The sequence below is a fragment of the Chinchilla lanigera genome, unplaced genomic scaffold, assembly GCF_000276665.1.
Source record: "Chinchilla lanigera isolate Chin_1 unplaced genomic scaffold, ChiLan1.0 scaffold00066, whole genome shotgun sequence".
NCBI lineage: Eukaryota > Metazoa > Chordata > Mammalia > Rodentia > Chinchillidae > Chinchilla > Chinchilla lanigera.
In genome coordinates, this window is record NW_004955467.1 from 10,686,806 (window position 1) to 10,710,039 (window position 23,234).

Sequence of the window (23,234 nt, forward strand, 5' to 3'; positions counted from 1 at the left end):
TTTTTTTGGTTTTTCTCCGGTACTGGGAACCGAACTCACGACCTTGCGCTTGCCAAGCAGGCGCTTTTGCCGCTGAGCTAAATCCCCAGCCCCTTCCTTGTGTTTTTGAGACAGGGTCTTGCTGTGCAGTCCAGGCTTGCCTTGAGCTCACTTTGTAACACAGGCTGGTCTCAAACTCACAATGATCCTCCTGCGTCAGCCTCCCAAGTGCTGGGATTAGAGGCGTGCTCCACCACACCTGACTTCGATCATACGGTTTTTGTCCTTGGCTCTCTTAATACAGTATATGACATTTCTTGATGTACATATGTTGAACCATCCCTACATCCCTGGGATGAATCCCACTTGGTTATGGTATATAATCTTCTTGATGAGTTGCTGCATTCTGTTTGCCAGTTTCTTATTGAGGATTTTTGTATCTGTCCATTAGGGAGATCGGCCTGTAGTTCTCTTTCTTAGTTTCTTCTCAGGTTTTGGTACCAGGATAATGCTTGCTTCCAGGAATGAATTTGGGAGTATTGCTTCCCTTTCAATTTTATTAAAGAGTTTGAGAAGTAGTGGTATTAAGTCTTTTCTAAATTACTTGTAGAATTTAGCAGTGAATCCTTCAAGGCCTTGGCTTTTCTTTTTTGCTAGGTTTTTAATCACATCTTCAGTTTCATTGATTGATACTGGTTTATTTAGAATTTATATATCTTCTTGATTCAGCTTTGGTAATTCATATATATCTAGGAATCTTTCCACTTCTGCATTTTCTTTCTTTTTAGAGTACATGTTCTTAAAGTAGTTGTAGATGATCTTCTGGATTTCTTCAGCTGTCTGTTGTGATTTCACCCTTTTCATTCCTAATGGCATGGATTTGAATCTTTGTTTTCCTTTTTTGGATAAGCTTGGCTAAGGGTTTGTTGATTTTATTTATTGTTTCAAAGAACCAACTCTTTATTCATTAATCCTTTGTATTGTTTTCTTAGTCTCCTAATTTAATTCACTTTTGCTCTAGTCTTTATAACTTCCACTCTTGTATGAGCTTTAGGCTTGGCCTACTCTTCTTTTCCTTGAAGTTTGAGGTTCACTATTAAGTTATTTATTTGTGCTTGCCCCAATTTCCTGATATGGGTATTCACGACTATAAATTTCCCTTTTAAGGCTGCTTTTGTTGTGTCCCATAAGTTCTGATATGTTGTATTGTCATTATCATTGTATTGTAGGAACTGTCTAATTTTTTCTTTAATTTTATCTGGGACCTACTCGTTCATGAGGATGTTATTTAATTTCCGTGGTTTATGAAGTCCTTATGGTTTCTTTTGCCATTGATTTCCAATTTCATTGCACTGTGGTCTGATGGTACGCATGGGATAATTTGAATTCCTTTAGATTTGCTTAAGTGTGTTCTATGAGCTAGTATATGGTGTATTTTGGAGAATGTCCTGGGTGCTGCTGAGAAGAATGTATATTCTCATGTTGTGAGGATATAACACTGTAGACATCTAGTAAGCGCATTTGTTTAAAAGTTTGTTCAGTTCTAATATGTCATTGTTGATTTTTGGTCCAGTTCACCAGTCTTTTTGTGACAGTGGGGTATTGAGATCCTCCAGTGTAGTTGTATTAATAGTTACTTGATTTTTATGTCTATTAAGATTTGTTTTATATGGTTGTGTGCACTGATATTTGTTGCATATATATTTGTGATTGTTATCTCTTCTTGGATTGTTCCTTTTATAAAAATGTCGTGACTTTCTTTGTCTCTCTTAATCACTTTGTCTTCAGATAGAATAGGTACCCCTGTTTTTTTGTGGATTCCTGTTGCATGTATTGTTTTCCGTTCTTTGATTTTCAGTCTAAGAATTTCTTTTTGTATTAAATGTATTTCTTGTATGCAGCATATTGTTGAGTCTTGCTTCTTTTTTTTTCTTCCAGTACCAGGAATTGAACTCCTGGAGTCTTGCTTCTTGATCCATTTTGCCAGTCTGTGTTTTTTGACTGGTGAATGAAGATTGTTAATATTGATGGTTATGATTGATATGTGTTATCCTTCCTATGTTATTTTCCTGTATATGACTCCCCCTCTTTTTTTCCCCTCCCTCTGTTTAATTGTTTGCCTTGCCTGGTGAATTTCTTCTGTTGATGTTCATGGAGTTTTAGACCTTTTTATCTCTTTCTAGATTGTCCTTAAAAACATTTGAAGTGCTGGTTTGGGGGCTCATATCATCAGTTTTCTCAGACGATTTTTGTCGTGGAAGGGTCTTATTTATCCACTAGTTTTTAAAGATAGTTTTGCAGGGTCCATCCATCTGGGTTGAAGGGTGGTTTCCTTTAGAGCTTGAAATACTTCACTCCAAGCTCTCCTTTACCTGAGGGTTTTTGCTGAGAAGTCAACTATGATTCTGATGGGTTTTCCTTTGTAGGTGATTTGTTTCTTTTCCCTAACAACTTTGAAGATTCTGTTTTTGTGCTAAGTTTGTGTAATCTTGACTACGCCTGGCTGTAGATCTTTTTTGATCATGGCTAATTGGTGTTCTATGTTCCTCACTTACCTGTATGTCAAATTCTCATTGTCTACCAGGAAAGTTTTCTGCCATGATGTCTGTAAACAGTTTTATAATATCATTTATTCTACCTCCTACTTTTTCATTGACATCAATCAAGTTTAAGTTAGTCTTCTTTGCATTATCTAGCAACTGCTGGATTGGTCTCTCATAGTCCCTTGCTATTTTTCAGAAATCGTTCTATTTATGATTGCTATCTGCAAGCTAGTCTTCTATATATGAGATCTTGTCCTCACATTGGCTTAATCTGCTGGGGATACTTTCAATGGCATTTTTATTTTTGTTTTTTTATTATTTATTTATTTATTTATTTATTTATTTTTAGGTGCTGGAAGTCGAACTTGGGACCTCATGCTTGCCAGGCTGGCACTTGTGCTGATGAGCTATATCCCCAGCCCATCAATGGCATTTTTATTCTCCTGCATGTCTGCTTAAATCTGTCCTATGGATTTCTTTCCTATGCTGAGCATTCATGGCTTCCATAATTTTCTTAAGTTTTTTATTTTTTTTAATCTGTATTAGCTCTAGAGTCACTAAGCATGGTTTTATTTGTACTAGCAATCAAACTCAGGACTTCATGCTTGCCAAGCAGGCATTGTACTACTGAGCTGTATCCTCAGCTGAGCATGGTTTTTATTGTGGACACCATCTCTGCTTTACTCTGAGAAATTATTTCTGATTTGATTTTTTTCTAGAGCTTCATTCATTTGCTTTGTTATTACCAATTCAGAGAGTCCAGCTGGGTGACTTTCAGATTGTTGCACCTCATTGACCTCTGAGTTTGTCTTTCGTGAACTGGTTGTCTGGGGTTAGGTCTTGTTTAAGTGTTCCCTTTTTTTTTTTTTTTTTTTTTAAGTTTAATTCCAGGGTTGATGCTTATAAATTGGCTGTGGTGGCAGTCTTGGACTACCAGGAAGAATAGCTGTTTAGAACTATTGCATCACTTTTGTCTATAGTGGTACCATCAGCAGTGACAATAACATCAAACAAAGCCTAGAGAATGACAAACTGAGCTAACCATTAATTTGACACCTTTAACCATATGAACTAGATTTGTGGTGATATAACAAAATCTAAAACAAACCAGAAAATTATATGCAGTATACAAGTCCTTAATATGTCAATTTTTCCCTCAGGGGTTAAAATTTAAAATGGGTTAGGGAGAAAATAGAGAAGTGGTAGAAGAGGAAGAGGTTAGAAGTAAGGCTGGAGGACAAAGGGGGACCCCACTGACTAGGGAAACTAGTGTAGAAGACTGGAGGGAAAGAGAGACAGAAGACATAAAAGGAAGAACAGAGTAGAACAACAATCACATGGAGACTTGAAACCATGTTCACACATAAAAACAAGCTCAGACAATGAAGGAGAAAGAAATGAATTAAGAAACAAAACCAAAGCCACAACAACAACAACAAAAACAAATGAGAGAGAGAGAGAGAGAGAGAGAGAGAAGAAAAAGTCCACTTCCAGGTTTGTCTCTGCTGTCACAAGTAGACAACGTGTGGAGAGAGAGTCCAGATCTGTGTTGATTTATCCCGTTAAGATAGCATTAACTTTATGGCGGGATTGTGGATAATCTCAGCAAGCCTGCCTCTTTATTTTCCCTGAAGTTCAGTCTGTATTCTGGTTGTGGGACCAAGACCCAACTCATTCAGCCTGTAACATCTTGTACCTTCCACGTGGGCCTGAACCCTGCAGGAGGCTCTGGATGAAAGAAGTAGTTGCTGTGAGTGCTGAGCTCAGCTGGCCTCTCTCCAAAATGGCTCCTGACCATTGCCCTCTCCCATGGGATGACCGAGCCCTCAGCACTCACCCCCAGCTAGTGCAGTCCTTCTGGACCACTGCTCTCTTCCACTGGTGCATCTCTCCATGGAGACCTCCAGTGTGGCCACCAGTCACGGTGTATCCGCAGGTTTGAACCACTGCTCTTGTACAATGAGTCCCAACTCGGAGAAGGCTCCACCGGCTATCTCCTTTTTCTTCGCTGAAGTTTCTCTCTTCACTGTCTATGTGAACTTCAATTCATACTTCAGATCCTTCCCTGGCCCAGGGGACCCACTTCCCTCTGTGTTGTTTTCCTCGCATTTCTATATTCCATCCTCTGGATGGCAGCTCTCAGAGAGGTTCTTTCTGTGCTGTTTACCACTCTGCCATCTTGGTGCTTCCTGCAGCCCAAGTATTGACCCACAGGTCATATGCACTAAATGCAGTGGTTATGACTCCTCTAATGGTGAAAACAGCATTCAGTAGTGATTTTATACAATCACTTATCTAAAGCTCAGGAGATTGGGGACTAGGTAAAGCCAGAAGGGTATAAAGACAAGAAAGAGGGGCTGGGGATTTAGCTCAGCGGCAAAAGCGCCTGCCTGGCAAGCGCAAGGTCGTGAGTTCGGTTCCCGGTACCGGAGAAAAACCAAAAAAAAAAAAAGACAAGAAAGAAAAAGTATTTTTAAAAATTTTTTTAAAGTCTTCTGTTATGTGTTATCGGAAAGAGCAAATAGGGAGGGTGCAAAGGATCCTAATGATGGTAAATTTATGTGTTATATGTAGATGGGGATAACAAAGAAACTGGGTACAAAATAAATGGGCATGAGAAAAAATACAAATGAAAATGGGTAGAAGAAAGAAAAGAAAAATTATGTCTTCTTTCCCACCGTTCAGTGTGGATAAGTCTTTTTTGTTGTTTTTTTGGTCCCAGGAATTGAACTCAGGACCTGTGCTTTCCATGCAGGTGCTCATGCCATTCTGCTATATCTCTGGCCTAAGAATAGAAAAATTGAGAAAGAATAAGAAACAGGAGAAAGTAGTCAGGCAAAAAGGTACGGATAAAAGCAGGATATAAAGGGTCAGAGGAGAATGTCCTTACCCTCTGTAAACTATTTCTTCATAAAAGAAAATGGTTAAATAATAAAATATAAATGGTGGGGGGAATGAACAGGAGGAGGAAGACCAGCAAAAGAAAAGAATACAATAAAATAAATAATATAAGTAAGTTTTCTATTGTTTAGACATGTGGCTCTTTTCTTTAGCCTAGGATTAATAGCAGAGCTCAAGCCAGGGTATATCTTTGTTTATGCCCGAAGTCTAAAGTGGAAGTATTCTCTTAGAATGGTGCTGGGTGCAGATTTCTGCATAGAATAGGAACGGGGTGCCAATATGAGCTTCCAGTCCAGTGTAACGCAGGCTGAACCTGGCCTCTGATCCCAGGAACCAGATCTGTTTTCACCAGCCCCAGTCTCTCAGTGGAACACCCTGCAGCCTGTTCTCCATCTGCTGGCTGTCTTCTGTGGCTGTCCTTCCCTCATTGCCCTGGGAGCTTGACAATGCGGGCGGGGCTTGGAGCCAAGGGGCTGTTCTGGACCAAGGTTCAGACACTTAGCCCTTCTCTGCAGTGGTGTCCCTGCCAGCTTTTGTTCCATGATGGTGGTGGGGTACTGTACTGAGGTCATTCACCAGCTGTTGACTGTGGAAGGCCACTCTGGAAGCAGTGTCCTGTGTTTTCTTTGTGATTCCAGCTGTAGCTGATTATCTTGGTCCCATTGTGTTTCCCTGATTCTTGGTGAGCACAAAGGTTTTGGTTTTATTTTGTCACAGGGCAGGTGGCTGGCCAGCCAGCTGGCAGCAGGGTCTGTGGTCATTCTCTTCTGTTGTCCATGATCTGACCTGTTTCTTCTGTATGACTTAATAATTTTTTTCTTCTCCTTTGTCAGTTCCCTTCTGGTTCCTGTGTAACCTCGCGTCGCTTTGATTCCTGTCCAAGCTACTGTTTTCCAGACTCTAAACACTTTGTCCTGGGGAAGTTGCTGCCACTCACTGTTCTGGCATTTTTTTCCTCCTATCCTAAACTATGCATATTGATTTCCTAATCAGAATTGGGGTTTTGTTAGTAAGAAAGGAACAGTGGAAGTTATCCAGCAACCAGCAGTGGTTGTCACATATTTTAAGATTCTGTTAAAGATAAAACCATTTTATAAAGACTATAAAATTGGTCTCAATTGAGAATCTTGGGTTATAGTTAAATATTCCAGAAATATATCCTTTTTCTCTCACTTTCAGGTAGGAGGGTAGTTGTGACATGTATTTGTCTTGCAGCCATAGTGTAGTGTCTAAAAACAGATTTTGCAATTGGTGTTAAGTTTGAGTTCAAACTCTGTTTCTGATCATATATATATATACATATATATATATATATATACACACATATATATGTATTTAGTTGTGTTTTTTTTTTTTTTTTTTTTTTTTTTTTTTTTTTTGTCTTTTTGAGACAGGGTCTCGCTGGGCAGTTCAGGCTGACCTTGAGCTCACTTTGTAGCCCAGGCTGGTCTCGAACTCCCAACGATCCTCCTGCCTCAGCCTCCCGAGTGCTGGGATTACAGGCGCGCGCTACCACGCCCGGCTTGTTTCTGATGGCTGTCTTCTGTGGCTGTCCTTCCCTCATTGCCCTGGGAGCAATGAGGGAAGGACTAAAACATTGGCCAGACTAAGGTTTCTCACTGAAAAATAATATAAAGTACAGGTTTATTGTGAATATTAGAGATGGTGATTTAGTAAAAGCCCTTATATGTGCACATGCCAAGTACAAATGTTAGCTTTGTTTCTTTTTTTTAAGTGAATTAAGTTTTCTAGAAATTAGGTATAAGATCTTTGTACAACTTTACAACTTTTAATGTGCCAGACATTTTTATTTCTTAATGCTTACACATGAAATACGTGATGATGTTTTGTAGAAACAGTTCGTGACTATGAACACCAGTTTCACCTCAGGCTAGAGCAGGAGCGAACACAGTGGGCACAATATCGAGAATCCGCAGAAAGAGAAATAGCTGATTTGAGGCGAATGCTGTCTGAAGGCCAAGAAGAAGAAAATTTAGAAAATGAAATGAAAAAGGTATGACTCATTGTGTGTGTCTGTAAAATAATTTGAATATAAATGCAAAATGATTTAACAAATGTTGTGGTACTAGAAGGTATACTTACGTTTTCTGTTATAGGAATTACTTGGACACAAACTTAAATATACCACTAAATAATGTGATGCCCCTGACTTAGATAATACCTATATCAGTCTTCATTATTTTCTTCAAAGTGTTTTTAAAATATTTTAATTTAATTTTACTACATTTTATTTTTCTCTATTGTTACACATATTTTATTCTGAGGGATTTTCTGTTACGCATGCTTGTAATACAAAATCGTAATGTTTGTTTTGGGGAATTGGTACTTGCATATAACATCTTGATCATTTTCAGTCCCTCTACCCTCCTTTCCTTATCCTCCCTCCTTCCCCAATCTTCTGCCCTATCTCCAAGAGTGTGCCTTCTAGCTTCCTACCATCCCTTTATTTGATTTATTCATTTATTTATATTTTAGGTTTCTCATATGAGAGAAAACGTGATATTTAACGTTGTGAGTTTGATTTATTTTGCTTGGCATGGTAGTCCTGAGTTCTGCGCATTTTCCTGTAAACAACAGGATATGATTTTTTTTCAGTATATGATTTTTTATGGCTGAATATTATTCCACTGTGTATATATACACCAATTTTCTTTATCCATTCATCTGTTGATGGGCATCTAGGCTGTTTCTAGAACTTAGCTATTATGAATTATACCCACGCTATCAACATGGGTATGAGCATATCACTATAGTAAACTATCTTTAATTGTTTTGGGGATATACTAGGGAGAAGTCTAGCTGGGTAAATGATATTTTTAATTTTTTGAGAAATCTCCATACTTATATTCATAGTTTTCTACATTGTCACCAGTGTTCGTTTTTTTTGTTCCCTTGATGATAGTCTTCCTAAGGGGTGGGAGGATAAGGTGGAATCTCAGCCTTGCTATGATTTGCATTTCCCTAGTGGCTAAATGTGTTGAACATTTTTTATGTACTTAACAGCCATTTGTACTTCTTTTGAGAGGTGTCTGTTCAGTTTATTTGCCCATTTTTGATTGAGTCATTTATTTGTTAGGATTTTTCTTTTTGGTTCTTTATATGTATTCTAGATATTGGTGATCCAACAGAAGAGTAGCCAAAAAAAAATCGCTCCCGTTCTGCAGGTTGTTTCTTCATTTTGTTCACTGTTTTCTTGGCTGTGCAGGAGCTTTTTACTTTGATGGTAATCCCACCTGTTGATTCTCCATAGTATTTCTTTTGCTGCTGGAGTTCTATTCCAGAAGTCTTAGCCTCTGCCTGTGGTGCCATGTGTTTCCTCTATGTTGTCTTCTAGCAGCTGTAACATTTCTGGTTTCATATCTAGGTCTTTAATCCATTTCGATTGGATTGTAGTACAGATTGAGAGATAGGGATCTAGTTTCAATCTTCTACAAGTAGATACCCAGTTTTCCCAGTACCATTTATTAAAGAAGCTGTCTTTTCTGCAATGTGTGCCCATCTCTGTTTTCCAACTTTCATGACTTTGCTGATTTCCTATATCCTGCTCCAGGTTTTCTTTTCACAGCACCTATTTCCTTATAAAACATAGAGGTCAACTTTTATAGTGTTTATTGGTTGCTGCCCTTTTTCATTTGCTAGAATGTAAGTTCCATGAAGGCAGGAATCTTATTTGTGATTCCTAAATACCTAAAATAGTATCTATCTAGCACATGGATATTCAGTAAGTGTTGAATGAGAATTGTTTAATGATTGTGTGTAAACCAGTTTTAGAACAGATGTTAAGTTTTCCTTCTTTCCTCGATATATATTGTCTCCTGTGTGACAGATGCTTCACATACTGTTTTTCAACATAGTACCATACAGTGAGTGAACACAGTGCAACTAAATATAAGACAAAGCGTTACTGAGAAAATTTTAAAAGCTTTTTGGGCCCAGGGATCCCTGCCTGGCAAGCACAAGGTCCTGAGTTCAATTCCCAGTACAAAAAAAAAAAAAGGGAAAAAAAGGCTTTTTGGCCAGTTTGATTATGTAATATATTAATTTATATACACATATTTTAAAAATCACATATTGTACAAAATAATTAAAATTTCAATTTTCTTTTTAGTTGGATTAAGACTGATCTTTACTAATCTTTGTTTCATTCTTTTACTGTATACATATTAATTTCCACAATCTGTCACATTGTATCATTTAAAATTTTTTAATTTTTGAAATAAACTTGATTTTTAAAGCCATTTTTGATTAACACAGAAAGTATGAAGATAATAGCATAGTTCCAGTATACTTTATGTCCAGTTTTCCTCATTAATATTGTACATTATTAGTATGGTGCATGTTTTATTGTTAACAAATTAATATCATTTCGTTATTATTAACCAATGTCTATTCTTTGTATTCAGATTGCATTAGTTTTTACTTAGTGTCCTTTTTTTCTTTCCTGTTGGAATATCCTGTTGAGCATACCACGTTGAATTTAGTCCGGTCATTTTAGGCTTCTCTTAGCTATAATAAGATTTTTCTTTCCGATTTTCCATGCTTCTAATGACCCTGCTTTCATTTTTAAAGTGCATTTTAAAATTTCGTTTATTGTGACATGCAGCACTTGGGATAGTGATGTCTATTTTCATGAATAAATAACTATGAAAAATCATTATTTTCTCCCTCCCATTTTTTCTTGATTTTTAATTAAATGACCTCTTTAGAAGCATTCCAAACTACCTTTGACTGTGAAGAAGTTTTAAGCTAATGTGTCTTTTCCTAACAGTAGTTATTTCAAATAACTACTGGGTGAAAATAAAGTGAAAGTGAATCTGGATCCCTCTTCTCCAGGGGCTTAAAAAAATCCTCTTTATATTTGGGCATATTTTCTGAATTCTGAACAATTTGGAAGAAGTTTCAGTTCTTTACATTCAGTGAATAAGCTTAAGCTTCATTTTCATTACTAGCAGGAGCTTCAACTTTTTGTCTCTGCCATTTTTTCTCTATATCTGTGTGTAGGTATGTATATATAAAAAATGAATAGTTAGTTTCTCACCTTTTTACTAGTTTAAGTAGTTTTCTTTTAATCCGTGTTTTTAAGAATGGAATTTGGAAAATAACGTGATAGTTTTAGGGGTCATTCTTTGAGTTTGCTTCATTTAGCTATTAAAAAGTAAAATAATATTTAAAGTATTTTTAAATACTTGGAAGCTTTTTTATAGCAACATAATTATCTAACACTGTAGAAAACATATTGTTCTATTTTATGTTTTAAGGCATCATCACCAGGGCTGGGTGTGGTGGCACATGCCTGTAATCCCAGCACTTGAGAGGCTGAGGCAGGAAGATCGACACGAGTTTGAGGCCAGCCTGGGCTACATAAGTGAGTTCAAGGCCAGACTGCACTACATAGTGAGACCTTGTCTCAACCCACCCCCCCTAACAAAGTCCTTTCATAATTTTGAAGTTATGATCTCACTAATTTAGTAAGTAGGACTTAAAAATTATTTGTTATGTATATTTCATTTTACATATCAGATATATTTTAAACTCGGTTGCTCAATTAAAAAGTCAAATTTGTCACAGCCAATTTTTTTTTTTTTTTGTCTTTTTGAGACAGGGTCTTACTCTGCAGTTCAGGCTGGCCTCGAACTCATGTTGATTCTCCTGCCTCAGCCTCCCGAGTGCTGGGATTATAGGTGTGTGCCACCACACCTGGCCAGTGAATGCATTATTATATTTCAAACTTTAAATGAAATATTTGGGAAAACTGATTGTGACTTGACATTCTAGTAGTACATCACTGAAAAGTTAAAGTTAGTTCAGTTTTGAAATTGCTAATAAAATGCCTAATATAGTTATTTATAAATGGGTGGGCCAGAGTTTCTTTAAAAAGCAATAAATGAATAAGTTATAACATTTAATCCCTTTTAACTGCAGGCCCAAGAAGATGCTGAGAAACTTCGGTCTGTTGTGATGCCCATGGAAAAGGAAATTGCAGCTTTGAAAGATAAACTGACAGAGGCGGAAGACAAAATTAAAGAGTTGGAGGCTTCAAAGGTTGTGAAACATTGTAATCCATCTGCCCTAATGCCATGAACACAGTTAGAATCAGTAAGGGGTATAAACTAATTTAGACTATGCATTTTAAGAATCTTGCTTTGGTTTAAAATACCAGAAAGCTACATTGAATTGATATGCCCATGTGATATTTTAAATAAATAATCACAATAATGATGCCTTACCACGGTGGCTACTTTGTTTCAAAGTTAGTGTCCATTTTCTTATCAAAATGAGACTTTATCTCAATTGATTTTCTTATCTAGGAAAATAGTCTTCAAAGTTGAGTTTATTTTCCTGTGTTAGTCTGTCTCAGACTTGTCTGTTAGAAAAATAGCTATAGTATGGCTGAGTTTGTTTGCCGTAAGGAAACACAGTAAAGAAACACAGTAAAGAAACACAGTAAAGAAACACAAGGAGAGTTGTGTTGAACATGTAATAAAGAAAGTAGGAAGCTGAGGATGTTTGTTAGCTTCCCATTACTATGGAAAAATACCTGAGAAAAATCAAGTTGAAAGGAGGAAATGTTTATTTTGGCACATCACTGTAGAAACCTAAGTCCATGGTCACTTGGATCTGTTTCTTCTGGTCTCCTGGTGATACATGGCAGGGAAGACAGATACAGAGACAGACAGACGGAGAGACAGAGTGAGAGACAGAAAGTGCAAGAGCTCCCAGTAGCCCATTAAATTATGTATCCATCAATGGATTAATCTGTTGATGTCCATTGATGAAGTCAGAGCCATTGTGATCCAGTTACTTTCCAAAAGCCCCACCTCTATTGTTGCATTGGGAATCGAGCCTTCAGTGATTCTTTTGGTGATGTTTCAGTCTGTAATATCTAGCATGCATGAAGGCCCTAGGTTCACCCTCTAGAACCACTAAAGGAAGTGGGGAGGAAAAAGGTAAATATGGAAAAAAAAAATAGGAAAGAAAGAAACTGTGAAAAAAATAAAAGTACAGCATAGGAATGTGTCAGTAATCCTGGTAAATGTAAACTGATACGTACTAAAATATTATCAGATAGATTTTTTTAAAAATCTAACTTTAAATTACTTAACAGATGTACCTAGAATAAAGACACAAGGTGAGATTAAAGGAATAAAGATACACCACATAAATTTCAACCAATGGAAAATAATAAAACAAGAATTACATTGAACAGATTGGATGAGGGAAGAAAGAACTAATAGAGATAAAGAGGGACCCTGTCTAATAAACAGTTCACCAGTAAGATCATGAATTTGAGTGCATCTTCTATAGTCTTTTTTTTTTTTTTTCTTTTGTCCTGGGGATCTGACCCAAGATCTTTGCACTGAGTTATATATCCAGCATTTTTTCACTTTTTACTTGACACGGGGTCTTACTGATTTTCCCAGGTAAGCTTGAACCTTAGATCCTCCTGCTTTAGCCTCCCAGAGTGCTGGGATTATAAATGTACACCACATGCTTGGTTACCTTGTGTAATCCTGACATACATGAATTAAAAAGTGACAGTTATGTGGAGAAACTGATATTCACAAATTGCAGTAGGAGATTCAAACTGAACATTAGACAAGGAAGGCAGGCAGAAAAATGTAACAGGGTTGTAGAAATTCTGAAAAATCAAGATAATAATTTAGACTTAATAGACACATTAAACCCTGTGCCCAAGAGAGACAGTGTTTTATGTAGTAGTAGAGTGCAGTAGTTAAAAGCTCAGTGTTTAGTTGCCTGAGTAACCTTGGGTAAATTGCCTAATCTTTCTGTGCTTTTAGTTTTCTCAGTCATAAAGTAGGGAAAATAAGGCTGTCTGCTTCAAGGGTATTATGAGATCATCCTAATTAATACATGCAAACAGGATGGTACATAGGGCAAAGCATTATTATTCTTAGATACATTGTATTTTTCATAATATATCTGAGCAGATATCTTTTCATAAGGTCACAGAGGAAGTATCAACAAATCTGAAAGAATTGATATTATTCAGATCCAATTCTCCGATCACAGGTTATTTGATTATTTATAGTAAAATGATAGTAAACTCAGAAATGTCCAGAAACAGGGAAAAAAAAACAGCTCTTGGAAAAAGTAAACATAAAATATTTAGTGATGTGAATATTTAACCCATTAATCTAGTTGATGTAGTGATGCATGCCTATAATGCTGCCACTCTGGAGGCTGAGGCAAGAGGCTTACTGTTAGTTGAGGGCCAGCCTGAACTACATAGTGAGACCTTAAATCAAAAAAACAAAACAAAACAAGAATCTAAGGAAAAAGAAATAATAATAGCAATGGAAAATAAATGGGAGGAAATAAGAGCAGAAATTAGTGAAATAGAAAAGAGAAGAATAATCTCAATATAATGAAAAAAATACTACAGTAGACAAGTCTTTAATAAGAATAATCAAGAAAGTGGAAAAAAGACTAATCACTAGAAATGAAGGGGCTGCGGATTTAGCTCAGTGGCACAGGGCCTGCCTGGCAAGCATGAGGTTGTGAGTTCGATTCCTGGTACCGGAAAAAAAAAAACCCCAAAAAACAAAACAAAACAAAACCCCCAAAAAGAAGAAATGAAACTGGGACATAACAAATCAGTAGAGATTTATAATAGTAAATAATATGACTAGTATCATAGTAGTGATTTATAATAGGAAATAATATGACTAGTGTCATAGTAGTAAATTTAAAAGAAAAATGCAGTGAAAAACATTTTAGACAAGCTGATTAGCCAAATTTATTCCAAAATAAAATAGAGTAAACATAGTGATTATTAAAGAAAATGATCTAAGAGTCAGAATTTTTCTCCCAGCTCTTCTTTCCAAACATTAGGCTCATTTGGTTTTCAAGGCTTGTATTTCTAGACCTTCTGGAAAGAAATCATTGTTACATTTTTATCAACCATCAGAATAGAGAAAGAGAATGTTCTTCAGCTCATTTTTCTGAGACTAATAAAAATGAATGCACACAAAGTAAGGTAGTGTAAGGAAATTACAAATCTGTCTCACTTAGGAATATCACAGTGAAACATTGTAGCTTTAAATTTAAAATAAAATGCATCATTACCAAGTAGGATATATGCACAGGAATTTAATGGTATACATTATCACTAGAAAACCTATGGTGATATACTGCATGAAGACTAGTCTGTCTTATATTCAGAAAGGCATTTGTTAAGTGTAAACACACTAACTTGATAAAGAGCTGTGCCTTAGACCTTCAGCAGACATAGCTAATGAACATTTAACAGCTTTACCATTAATGGTGAGAACATTTTATAGATACTCATGTTCAGTAATTTTGTTAGATTGCTTTTGTGATCCTACATAGGTCAGCAAGACTACATAAAGAAATAAGTAGGAAAGAAAGTGATAAAATGGTGATTGTCTAAATAGAAAAGTCAGAGAATATACTACAGATTATTAGACCTAATGGGGGTTCAACAAATTGAAAACTGTTCCAATAAGAGCAACATGTAAAAACAGGTATTTCTATACCTCGCTAATATTCAATTAAAAAGTATAATGGGAAATTGATCCCTTTTATAACAATAGATCTTTTTGTTTACCAAGAATATATTTGAACAAAAAAGGACAAGCTCTTTATAGACCATATAAAGACTCATATGTATGTATATACATTAGTCAAAAGATACAGCATTTATTATATAGCAGTCACTGTATCCCTCAAATTAATCTGTAAATTCAGAATCCAGCAGGATTTAATAAGGAGCTCAATTAGATCCTGAAATTCTTACAGAGAAGCAACAGATCAGGAATATACCTTGTGAGAGTTTTGGTAAAAACAAGGTAGAGAGGCTTGCCCCACATAACAGATATTAAGACTTACAGTAAAGCCACTGTACTCAAGATAGTTTGTTATTGAGTAAAGACACTAATGATACAGAATAGAGCACCCCAGAGTTTGACCTATACGTATGTAAAAATTTGATGTATGAAAGATAACATTAAAATCAGTGAGGGGGAAATGGATTGCTAAAAAAAATGTGCTTTTTAAAAATCGGTTTTTCATATGTTCACTGGAAGAAAGAACCTCGTTAATAAATGGTTCTGGTAAAACTGGTTCTTCATATGCCAAAGACAAAAACTAGACCCATGTCTATCACCGTGCACTAAACTAAAGTTAAAATTGATCAAAGATTTAAATATTAAAACAGAAATACTGCTAGGCATGGTGGCACATGCCTGTAATCCCAGCACTCGGGAGGCTGAGGCAGGAGGATCATTGTGAGTTTGAAACCACAGCCTGAGCTACAAAGTGAGCTCAAGGGCAGCCTGAACTGCATAGTGAGACCCTGTCTCAAAAAAACAGACAAACAAAAAAAAAAAACAAAAAAACAAAAACAGAAGCACTAAATCGATTGGAAGAGAAAGTAGGTAAAAATCTTGAAGACATAGGTGTAGGCAGAGTTCATCAACAAAAACCAAAAGTGCAGGAGAAATACTTCAAAGACTCAACAACTCAACAACTCAACTCATCTTACTAAAAAGTTTTTGCACATCAAAAGAAATCATCACTAGAGTAAAGAGAAAACACATAGCTTGAGAAAAAATTTTAGCCAACTGTCCCTCAGACAAAGGACTTCTATCTAGAACATATAAAAACTTGAAAAAAATAAGGCACCCCAAAGTCAAAGACCTAATCAAAAAATGGACATCTGAGATGAACATACACCTCTCAGATGAAGAAATACAAATGGCAAATAAATTTATGAAAAAATGTTCAACATCATTGGTCATCTGAGAAATGCAAATTAAAGCACTGAGGTTCCATCTTACCCCAGAAAGAATAGCCAGCATCAAGAAATCATCCAATAACAAACGCTACAGTGCTGGTGGGAGTGAAGACTGGTGCAACAACTGTGGAAGTCAGTGGAGATGCCTCAGAAAACTAGGATTAGAGGTCCCCTTTGACCCAGCTATTCCCCTTCTGTGTATTTTTCCAGAAGAAATAAAAAACATTGTACCACAGCAATATATGTGCACCCATGTTTATAACAGCACAATTTGTAGTAGCTGAATCTTGGAAACAACCCAGAAACCTATCAACTGAAGAATGGATAAAAAAGATGTGGTATTGTTATACAATGGAGTACTACTCAGCTATAAAGAAAGATAAACTTGAGGCCTTTATAGGTAAATGGATGCAAATAGAGACCATACTCATAAGTGAAGTAAAGTAAATCAGACTCACGTATGTGAACATCGTATCGTCTCCCTAGTGTAAGAAACTGAAAGAGTAACTAAGATCTAAAATCTGTAATAGATATTGTGAAAGGGAAAGAAACTGCCCAAAAGGAAAGAACAACTGGGATAGGGGAAGGGAGAAAAGAAGGAAGGGAAAAGAAAAGAAAAAAAAAAAATACACACACACACACACACACACACACAGAGATACGTATACATATACAAGATAGCTAAGATAGTTATACTACTAATTTCTTTTAGTTCATTGAAGGGAATGGTCTGTGCTTATATTGTTTGATCAATCTTGCATGCATATATCTTGTAATCTGAGCTACTGCTTTGAAGATAACAATATGCAATATATTAACCATTGTTAATTTCCTATTTTGTATTGAAATTCTGTATTATTGCTTTTATTATTTTTTTCTCTTCAAATTAAATTTTTTTTAAAAAAATGGTTTTTGAATTAAATTTCAAGAAAAAGTAATCTTTAAAATTTTCAGGTGTTAAAACAGAGAATTTGAGCTAGGATTGTGATGTACCCCCGTAATTCCAACACTCGGAAGGCTGAGACAGGAAGATTGCTGTGAATTTGAGGCCAGCTTAGGTAGTGGAGACTCTGTCTCAAAAAAAAACAAAACAAGAGATTAGGGTGGGAAGAATAAGTTGTTTAGGTCAAAAAGATTTTGTAAATAAACAAATATTGACCATGAAACATTGACAGATATCCCCTTGTTAGAATATAAATGCCTTTGTTAAAAGATACTACCAAGAGAACAGAAAAGCTTAGAGACTGTGAGATATTTATAACTCATATACGTGACAAACAGTTGATATCTAGAATTGGCAGGCATTATTACTGTGAGTAACAAAGGTCCCAGTAGAAAAAAAGTATATGAATGAACAATCACAAAGGAGGAAACCAAATAGTCAAGGAGTGTAAACAGTTATTTGGCCATACTAGATATCAGAGAAATGCAGATAAAGTTTGGTATTTTACCCTAACCAAGTTGTTTGGAACAAATTTGTTACATTCTCTCTCTTGAGTGTATGAAATGGTTTCAGCTACTACCATCACATTGGAGCCCTAGTTAACTATTTGGGAGAATGGGGATCTTTTCGTTTCCTTTGTTTCTTTCTGTTTTTTTTTTTTTTTTTTTTTCCCCCTTCTGATACTGTGTGAGTTTCTCTGGATTAGTAGCTTTCTATGGTTACCTGGATTTTTGAAGGATTTTTTCCATGTGTCTTTATACTTGATCTTAGCCAAAAGGCCAAGTAGTATTTTTAATTTGGATTCTTAAGGGGTATGGAACTTAGAGAAGTAGGAAGGCAAAAAGCATGAAAATGACTTTGAATATGAAATTAGTTGTAACCATTTGAAAAAGTTGAAAGTTAATGGTTGGAATTTAGGATGAATAATTTACAGGAGAAGGTAAAACAAGGGACCTTATTGTAGTAGGTTTTCTGGGGTAGTATTGCATTTTATTTTGGTTAGGAGTATTTCAAATATTACTGTTAATATTCTGAATGTTATTGTTAATTGTTTAGAGATGATGGATTTTATGTATTTCTTTTTGGTTTTTAGAGACAGGATCTTGTTATACCCAGGCTGGCCTTGAACTCACTGTGTAGCCTAGGCTGGCCTCAAACTCGTGGCAGTCATCCTGCCTCAGCCTCCCAAGTGCTGGGATTACAGGCATGTGCCACTATGCCCAGCAAAGGATTTTATGAAAAGATGTGATTTATAAAGGATCTTGCACTTGCCTTCAAGTGTGTGTGATTATAGGGACTCCGCATTATGACTTTTTCTCTCAGCTTCCATAAGTATATGGGTCAGTGAAAAGTTTCTCCTTTTTATAAATTTAAGGCATTTGGAATTACGTCACCAGAAATCAAAGAAAAGCAAAGTTACAAGGACACACTATACTTTTTATCCTTAGAAATTACTATTTAACAAAAAGCAAAGCATACATTTATTATTAAGTGTAGGATTAAACAGGCATATGCATATATTGCTCTGGAGCTGCAAATTAGGACTATATTTTTGAAAAGCAAGGCACAAACATCTCAGTTGCATATTTACTAAGATGATGGGCTTAATGACAATAACTTGTGGTTTCCTGAGTTTTCTGTAATATGTATTTGTTTTATGATTAAAATTATAAATGTTAATTTTTTATACATACACATTTATGTAAAAGTAAGTGGAAAATTTTAAAGAACTTACCATTTGTATTAGAGCTTACGGTTCTATACCTAAAATAGAAACTACTGTAAATTTCAGTTTGATAGAATTGCATCTTCTTTCAGGTTAAAGAACTGAATCATTATCTGGAAGCTGAGAAATCTTGTAGGACTGATCTAGAGATGTATGTAGCTGTTTTGAATACTCAGAAATCTGTTCTTCAGGAAGATGCTGAAAAACTTCGGAAAGAGTTGCATGAAGGTAAATAAATGTTCTACATATTTTAATTTCAATCTCTGATAGAAGTATGTAAGTAAAAGAAAATGGATATTGACTAACAATAACAAATTCTAAAACACCAGTGCAACATGTGAGTGATTGAATTTAAGCTTTGTGATCACTTTGAATGTTCTCATGAAAGCTGAGGTTGGGAGGACTAGTAAGGGGGCTTGGATTGTTTAATGGCTTCTCTTTCCTCCGTAGTAATGTCACAGTAATTTTGTTTGAACTGTTTTTGCTTGCACATCCATTTTGATGGGAGTGAATTAGCAAAAGTGAGAGTGGGATGGAAAGTTTAGACAGTTCTGGAGGCCTTATGTAACAGTTCTGCTTTTAAGCAACACTTTTGATATTACTAGTCTTGTACCAGAGTGATACACAAATTAACTGCATTTTCCAAAACAGATATCAAGGATTTAAAAAACCCTCAAACTTATAGTTATTATTCATAAATGTGCTATTTTAAGTAGCAGAGTCTAAAATCCTGGTGTGGTGATGCACACCTGTAATCCCAGCACTCGGGAGGCTGAGGTATGAGAATTGCTGCAAGTTCAAGGCCAGCGAAGGCTACATAGTGAGCTCAAGGCCAGTTTGAATTACATAGTGAGACCCTGTCTCAAAAAACCAAACCAAACAAATAAAAATAAATAAGTAGCAGTCTAGCAAAAAGTTTAAAAACTAGTAATTTTGTAGTAAGGATGAACGTAAATTGTATATTAGGATAGCTGCAACAATGGTAGTAAAATACAAAAATTTCTATTAGTGATCAAATCATAGTTATTATTAATGCTACTGTGGTTTGTTGTCTACATTTTACATTTAAGGAAATGATGAGTTTCAATTAGGAGATAGTACCAAAAAAAATATCTAACTTCCTTTTTAGAAATTAGGTCCAAATTATGGACCCCTTCAAGTCTTATATTGTTGTGAGTGATACTGTACTGGAACATACTTTAATGTGCAGGATTCAGACTGATTGATAGAGTGCTACAGTGAGCAAAAAATAATTTAGGCTTACATATGAGTTTATTTTTTCCAAATAGTGGAAAGCCAGTCTACAGAATTATATTCATAAAATGTTGTGAAAATTACCTAAACATTGAGTGGGTCTTTGCCTTCAGAAAACAGTTTTCAGATGTGCTATTGTAGCCAGTAACATCTGTGTTGTCAGAGGATATCCAAAAAAACGAATTTCTGGTTAAATTTTGCATTTAAACCTTTCCAGAAATAGTGTAAGTCATTGTGACTACCAAAGCTTCCTAATATATCTGAGAAAAGTGTCTGAGAAGGTTAATACCAATGAGGAAGGGAATGGAGTATTTTTGTACTAAAATACACCAAAAGCGGGGCTGGGGATTTAGCTCAGCGGCACAGCGCCTGCCTGGCAAGCACGAGGTTGTGAGTTCGATCCCTGGTACCGGAAAAAAACCAAACAAACCCCCAAAACCAAAAGACACCAAAAGCTAGAGTCTTTAAATGAGATGATGGATAAAAACTAGATAACAAAGTAATTAATTTACAGCCTAAATTGGTGGGATTAGATATGCAGTCAAATGAGAGCTATGATGGGAAGTGTGTCAGGATACAGTAGTGTCACCAACAAAGCAGTGAAGAGTGCCCAGTTCTTTTTCCCCTCTGTACCTGGCTTGAATTCAGCACATGCTAAGTGAGTGGTCTACCAGTGAGCTACATCTCCAACCCAAGAGTTGGCAATTCTTTTTGTTCTCAGAACAGATGGGTTTCTTTAAAAAGGTTATTCTTTCATTTGTTTGGTCTTGTTTTTTGAGATAGAGTATCATTGTGTTGCTGAGGCTAGTCTTGAACTACTGAGCCCAAGCAATCCTCCTGCTTCAGCCTCCTGAGTAACTGTGTGTGTCACTGCGCTGGGCTGGAAATAATTACTCTTAAGTGGAGTCTAGTTTATTTATTTATTTTAATTAAGTGTAATTTGAGAGATGGGTAGGTACTTGTCAGGTAGCCCAAGAGGAGCAGAGCTGTTTGCAGGTAGTACAACGAACTGAAGAGGTATAAGAAGAGTGGCTTGATACAATTAGGAGACAATGGGCAAAATATGGGTTAAAGCAGTGAACATGAGCCAGATCACCAAGGTTTATGCTAAGGATATTAAATTTTATCAAATGGTTAGTAAGAAGCCTCTGAAGGTATTTTTAAAAAATAATAGTTTCATTGAGATATAATTCACATTCATCCTTTTAAAGTGTACAATTTAATATTTTTTAAACATATTCACAAAATTTTGCACTATCAGCCACTCCAAAACATTTTCATTACCTCAAAAAGATTTTTTACCTTATTTTCAGTCCCTGTCTTTTCTCTCCCATGCCCCAGCAATCATAATCATGAACCTAGTTTTTGTTTCTGTGGATTTGTCTTTTTTTTTTTTTTTTTTGAGGCAGGATATCATTTCAATAAGATTTTATAATATGTGCCCTTTAACATCTAGTTTCTTTCAAGGGTTTTAAACTGGAGAGTTAATAATAATAATTTTGTATTTTAGAAAGTTCAATTTAATACCAGTCTAGAGACTAGAAAAAGGGCAAGACTGAGGACAAGAAGAATGAGAAAGAATGTCATAGTTGACTTCAGTCATAAGTGTTGGTCTAAAGCAGAAGCCAGATGATAGATGTGTCATACGGTGAAAGAGGCAGAACTAGTTGGTCTCTGTCTTTGCTGAATGTGTTGGGGTAAGGAGAAGTCAGAAGTGTGATTGTCTCTCAGGTTTCTGACTTTGGTGGCTAGGCAGATATCTGCAGTATAAAATGACTGGGCTGGTGGCATCAACAATGGATGCATTTTACTAAGGTTCTTTGACATATCCTGAGAGGTAAAAACTAAGTGGGCCTGAGAAGGATTCCTGGATGACAGGTTTAATAAAATGTGCTAAGCACAATTAGGAGTAGTTATTACACTTTAATCTTTAGAACTGTTATTTGCTAAAGAGTATTTCCTACACATTGTTGATTAGAGTTAAACTGTGAGAAGTGGATTTTTGTCCAATAAATTTGGGAAATGCTGTGTTACGTATCGCTTTTCAAGAGAACATACATATAATTAAGACCCAGAGGTCAGCAGTCCTATAGTAAAGAAATATTTTAAAATTTATTTAACCTAGTGTTTCTAAACATGGTTAAGGATAGGAGCACACATTGGGAGACTGCATTAGAAAGATGGTTTGGGAATAGCTGCCCTGTTCATCTATAGATTGCTCTTTGGTGCTGTCCAAGGGCAGAGTCTCAGACAGAATGAACTATTGGCCAGACTGGTCCAGTAGCCCTCTGCTAAAGAAATTTCCTTCCATTAAAATTCAGTGTTTTTGGTTGGGGGGGGTTCCTAAACAGTTTGCCATCTCTTGGAGCAAGAGCGACAGCAGCACAACCAGTTAAAACATACATGGCAGAAGGCCAATGACCAGTTTCTGGAATCTCAGCGTTTGCTGATGAGAGACATGCAGCGAATGGAGATTGTGCTAACTTCAGAACAGCTCCGACAAGTTGAAGAACTGAAGAAGAAAGATCAGGTGAATGGCAGTTTTGTAGGACTTGTTTACATTGTTAACAGTAGCACACACACATACACCATCATGATACTACCTTACATGTGTCAGAGATTGACTTAAGCTGGAACAGGCAATGTTTGCTGCTTTATTATTTGGTTTGCTAAGGATCAAACCCAGGCTCTTGTATATTCTAGGCAAGTGCTGTGCCCCTGAGCCACATTACTGGCACCTGAATTTTTTAAAAAATAATTTAAAAATTTTAAAAAACATAAAAGCTACATTTGAGAGATTTTGTTTTTCAACTTTATGAATACCTTTATCTAGGGGGAAAAACTTTTTAAATGACCTTCTTCAGAGACTGCAGGATGTAGCTGTGTGTTTCTGAGAAACTGTTCTCTGTGGTGCTGTCTGCTTCCTCTAGGGTTCCTGAGTTGTGTCTATCCAGACCAAGTTTTTGGTGACATTGCTCTAAAAGCCTGGGTAGAGGTGACAAAATAGGCATGGAGAGGCTGAGTGATAGGAAGACAGATGTCCAGAACGCTGCACATCCAATATCCTGTTTATCTTTTTAAAAATTAAAA

At 36.1% G+C, this 23,234-nt stretch overlaps 1 protein-coding gene across 2 annotated transcripts in view; it reads left to right on the plus strand.

The window, feature by feature from the left end:
• The window catches only part of Rabep1 (rabaptin, RAB GTPase binding effector protein 1), a 134,452-nt gene that overhangs the window by 73,135 nt on the left and 38,083 nt on the right, over positions 1 to 23,234 (plus strand). For both annotated transcript variants that reach the window (XM_005399641.2, XM_005399642.2), the window contains 4 exons: positions 7,277 to 7,437; positions 11,367 to 11,486; positions 18,983 to 19,118; positions 22,496 to 22,674. In XM_005399641.2, the coding sequence (XP_005399698.1) occupies positions 7,277 to 7,437; positions 11,367 to 11,486; positions 18,983 to 19,118; positions 22,496 to 22,674 (596 nt within the window). The remainder of the gene's footprint in view (positions 1 to 7,276; positions 7,438 to 11,366; positions 11,487 to 18,982; positions 19,119 to 22,495; positions 22,675 to 23,234) is intronic.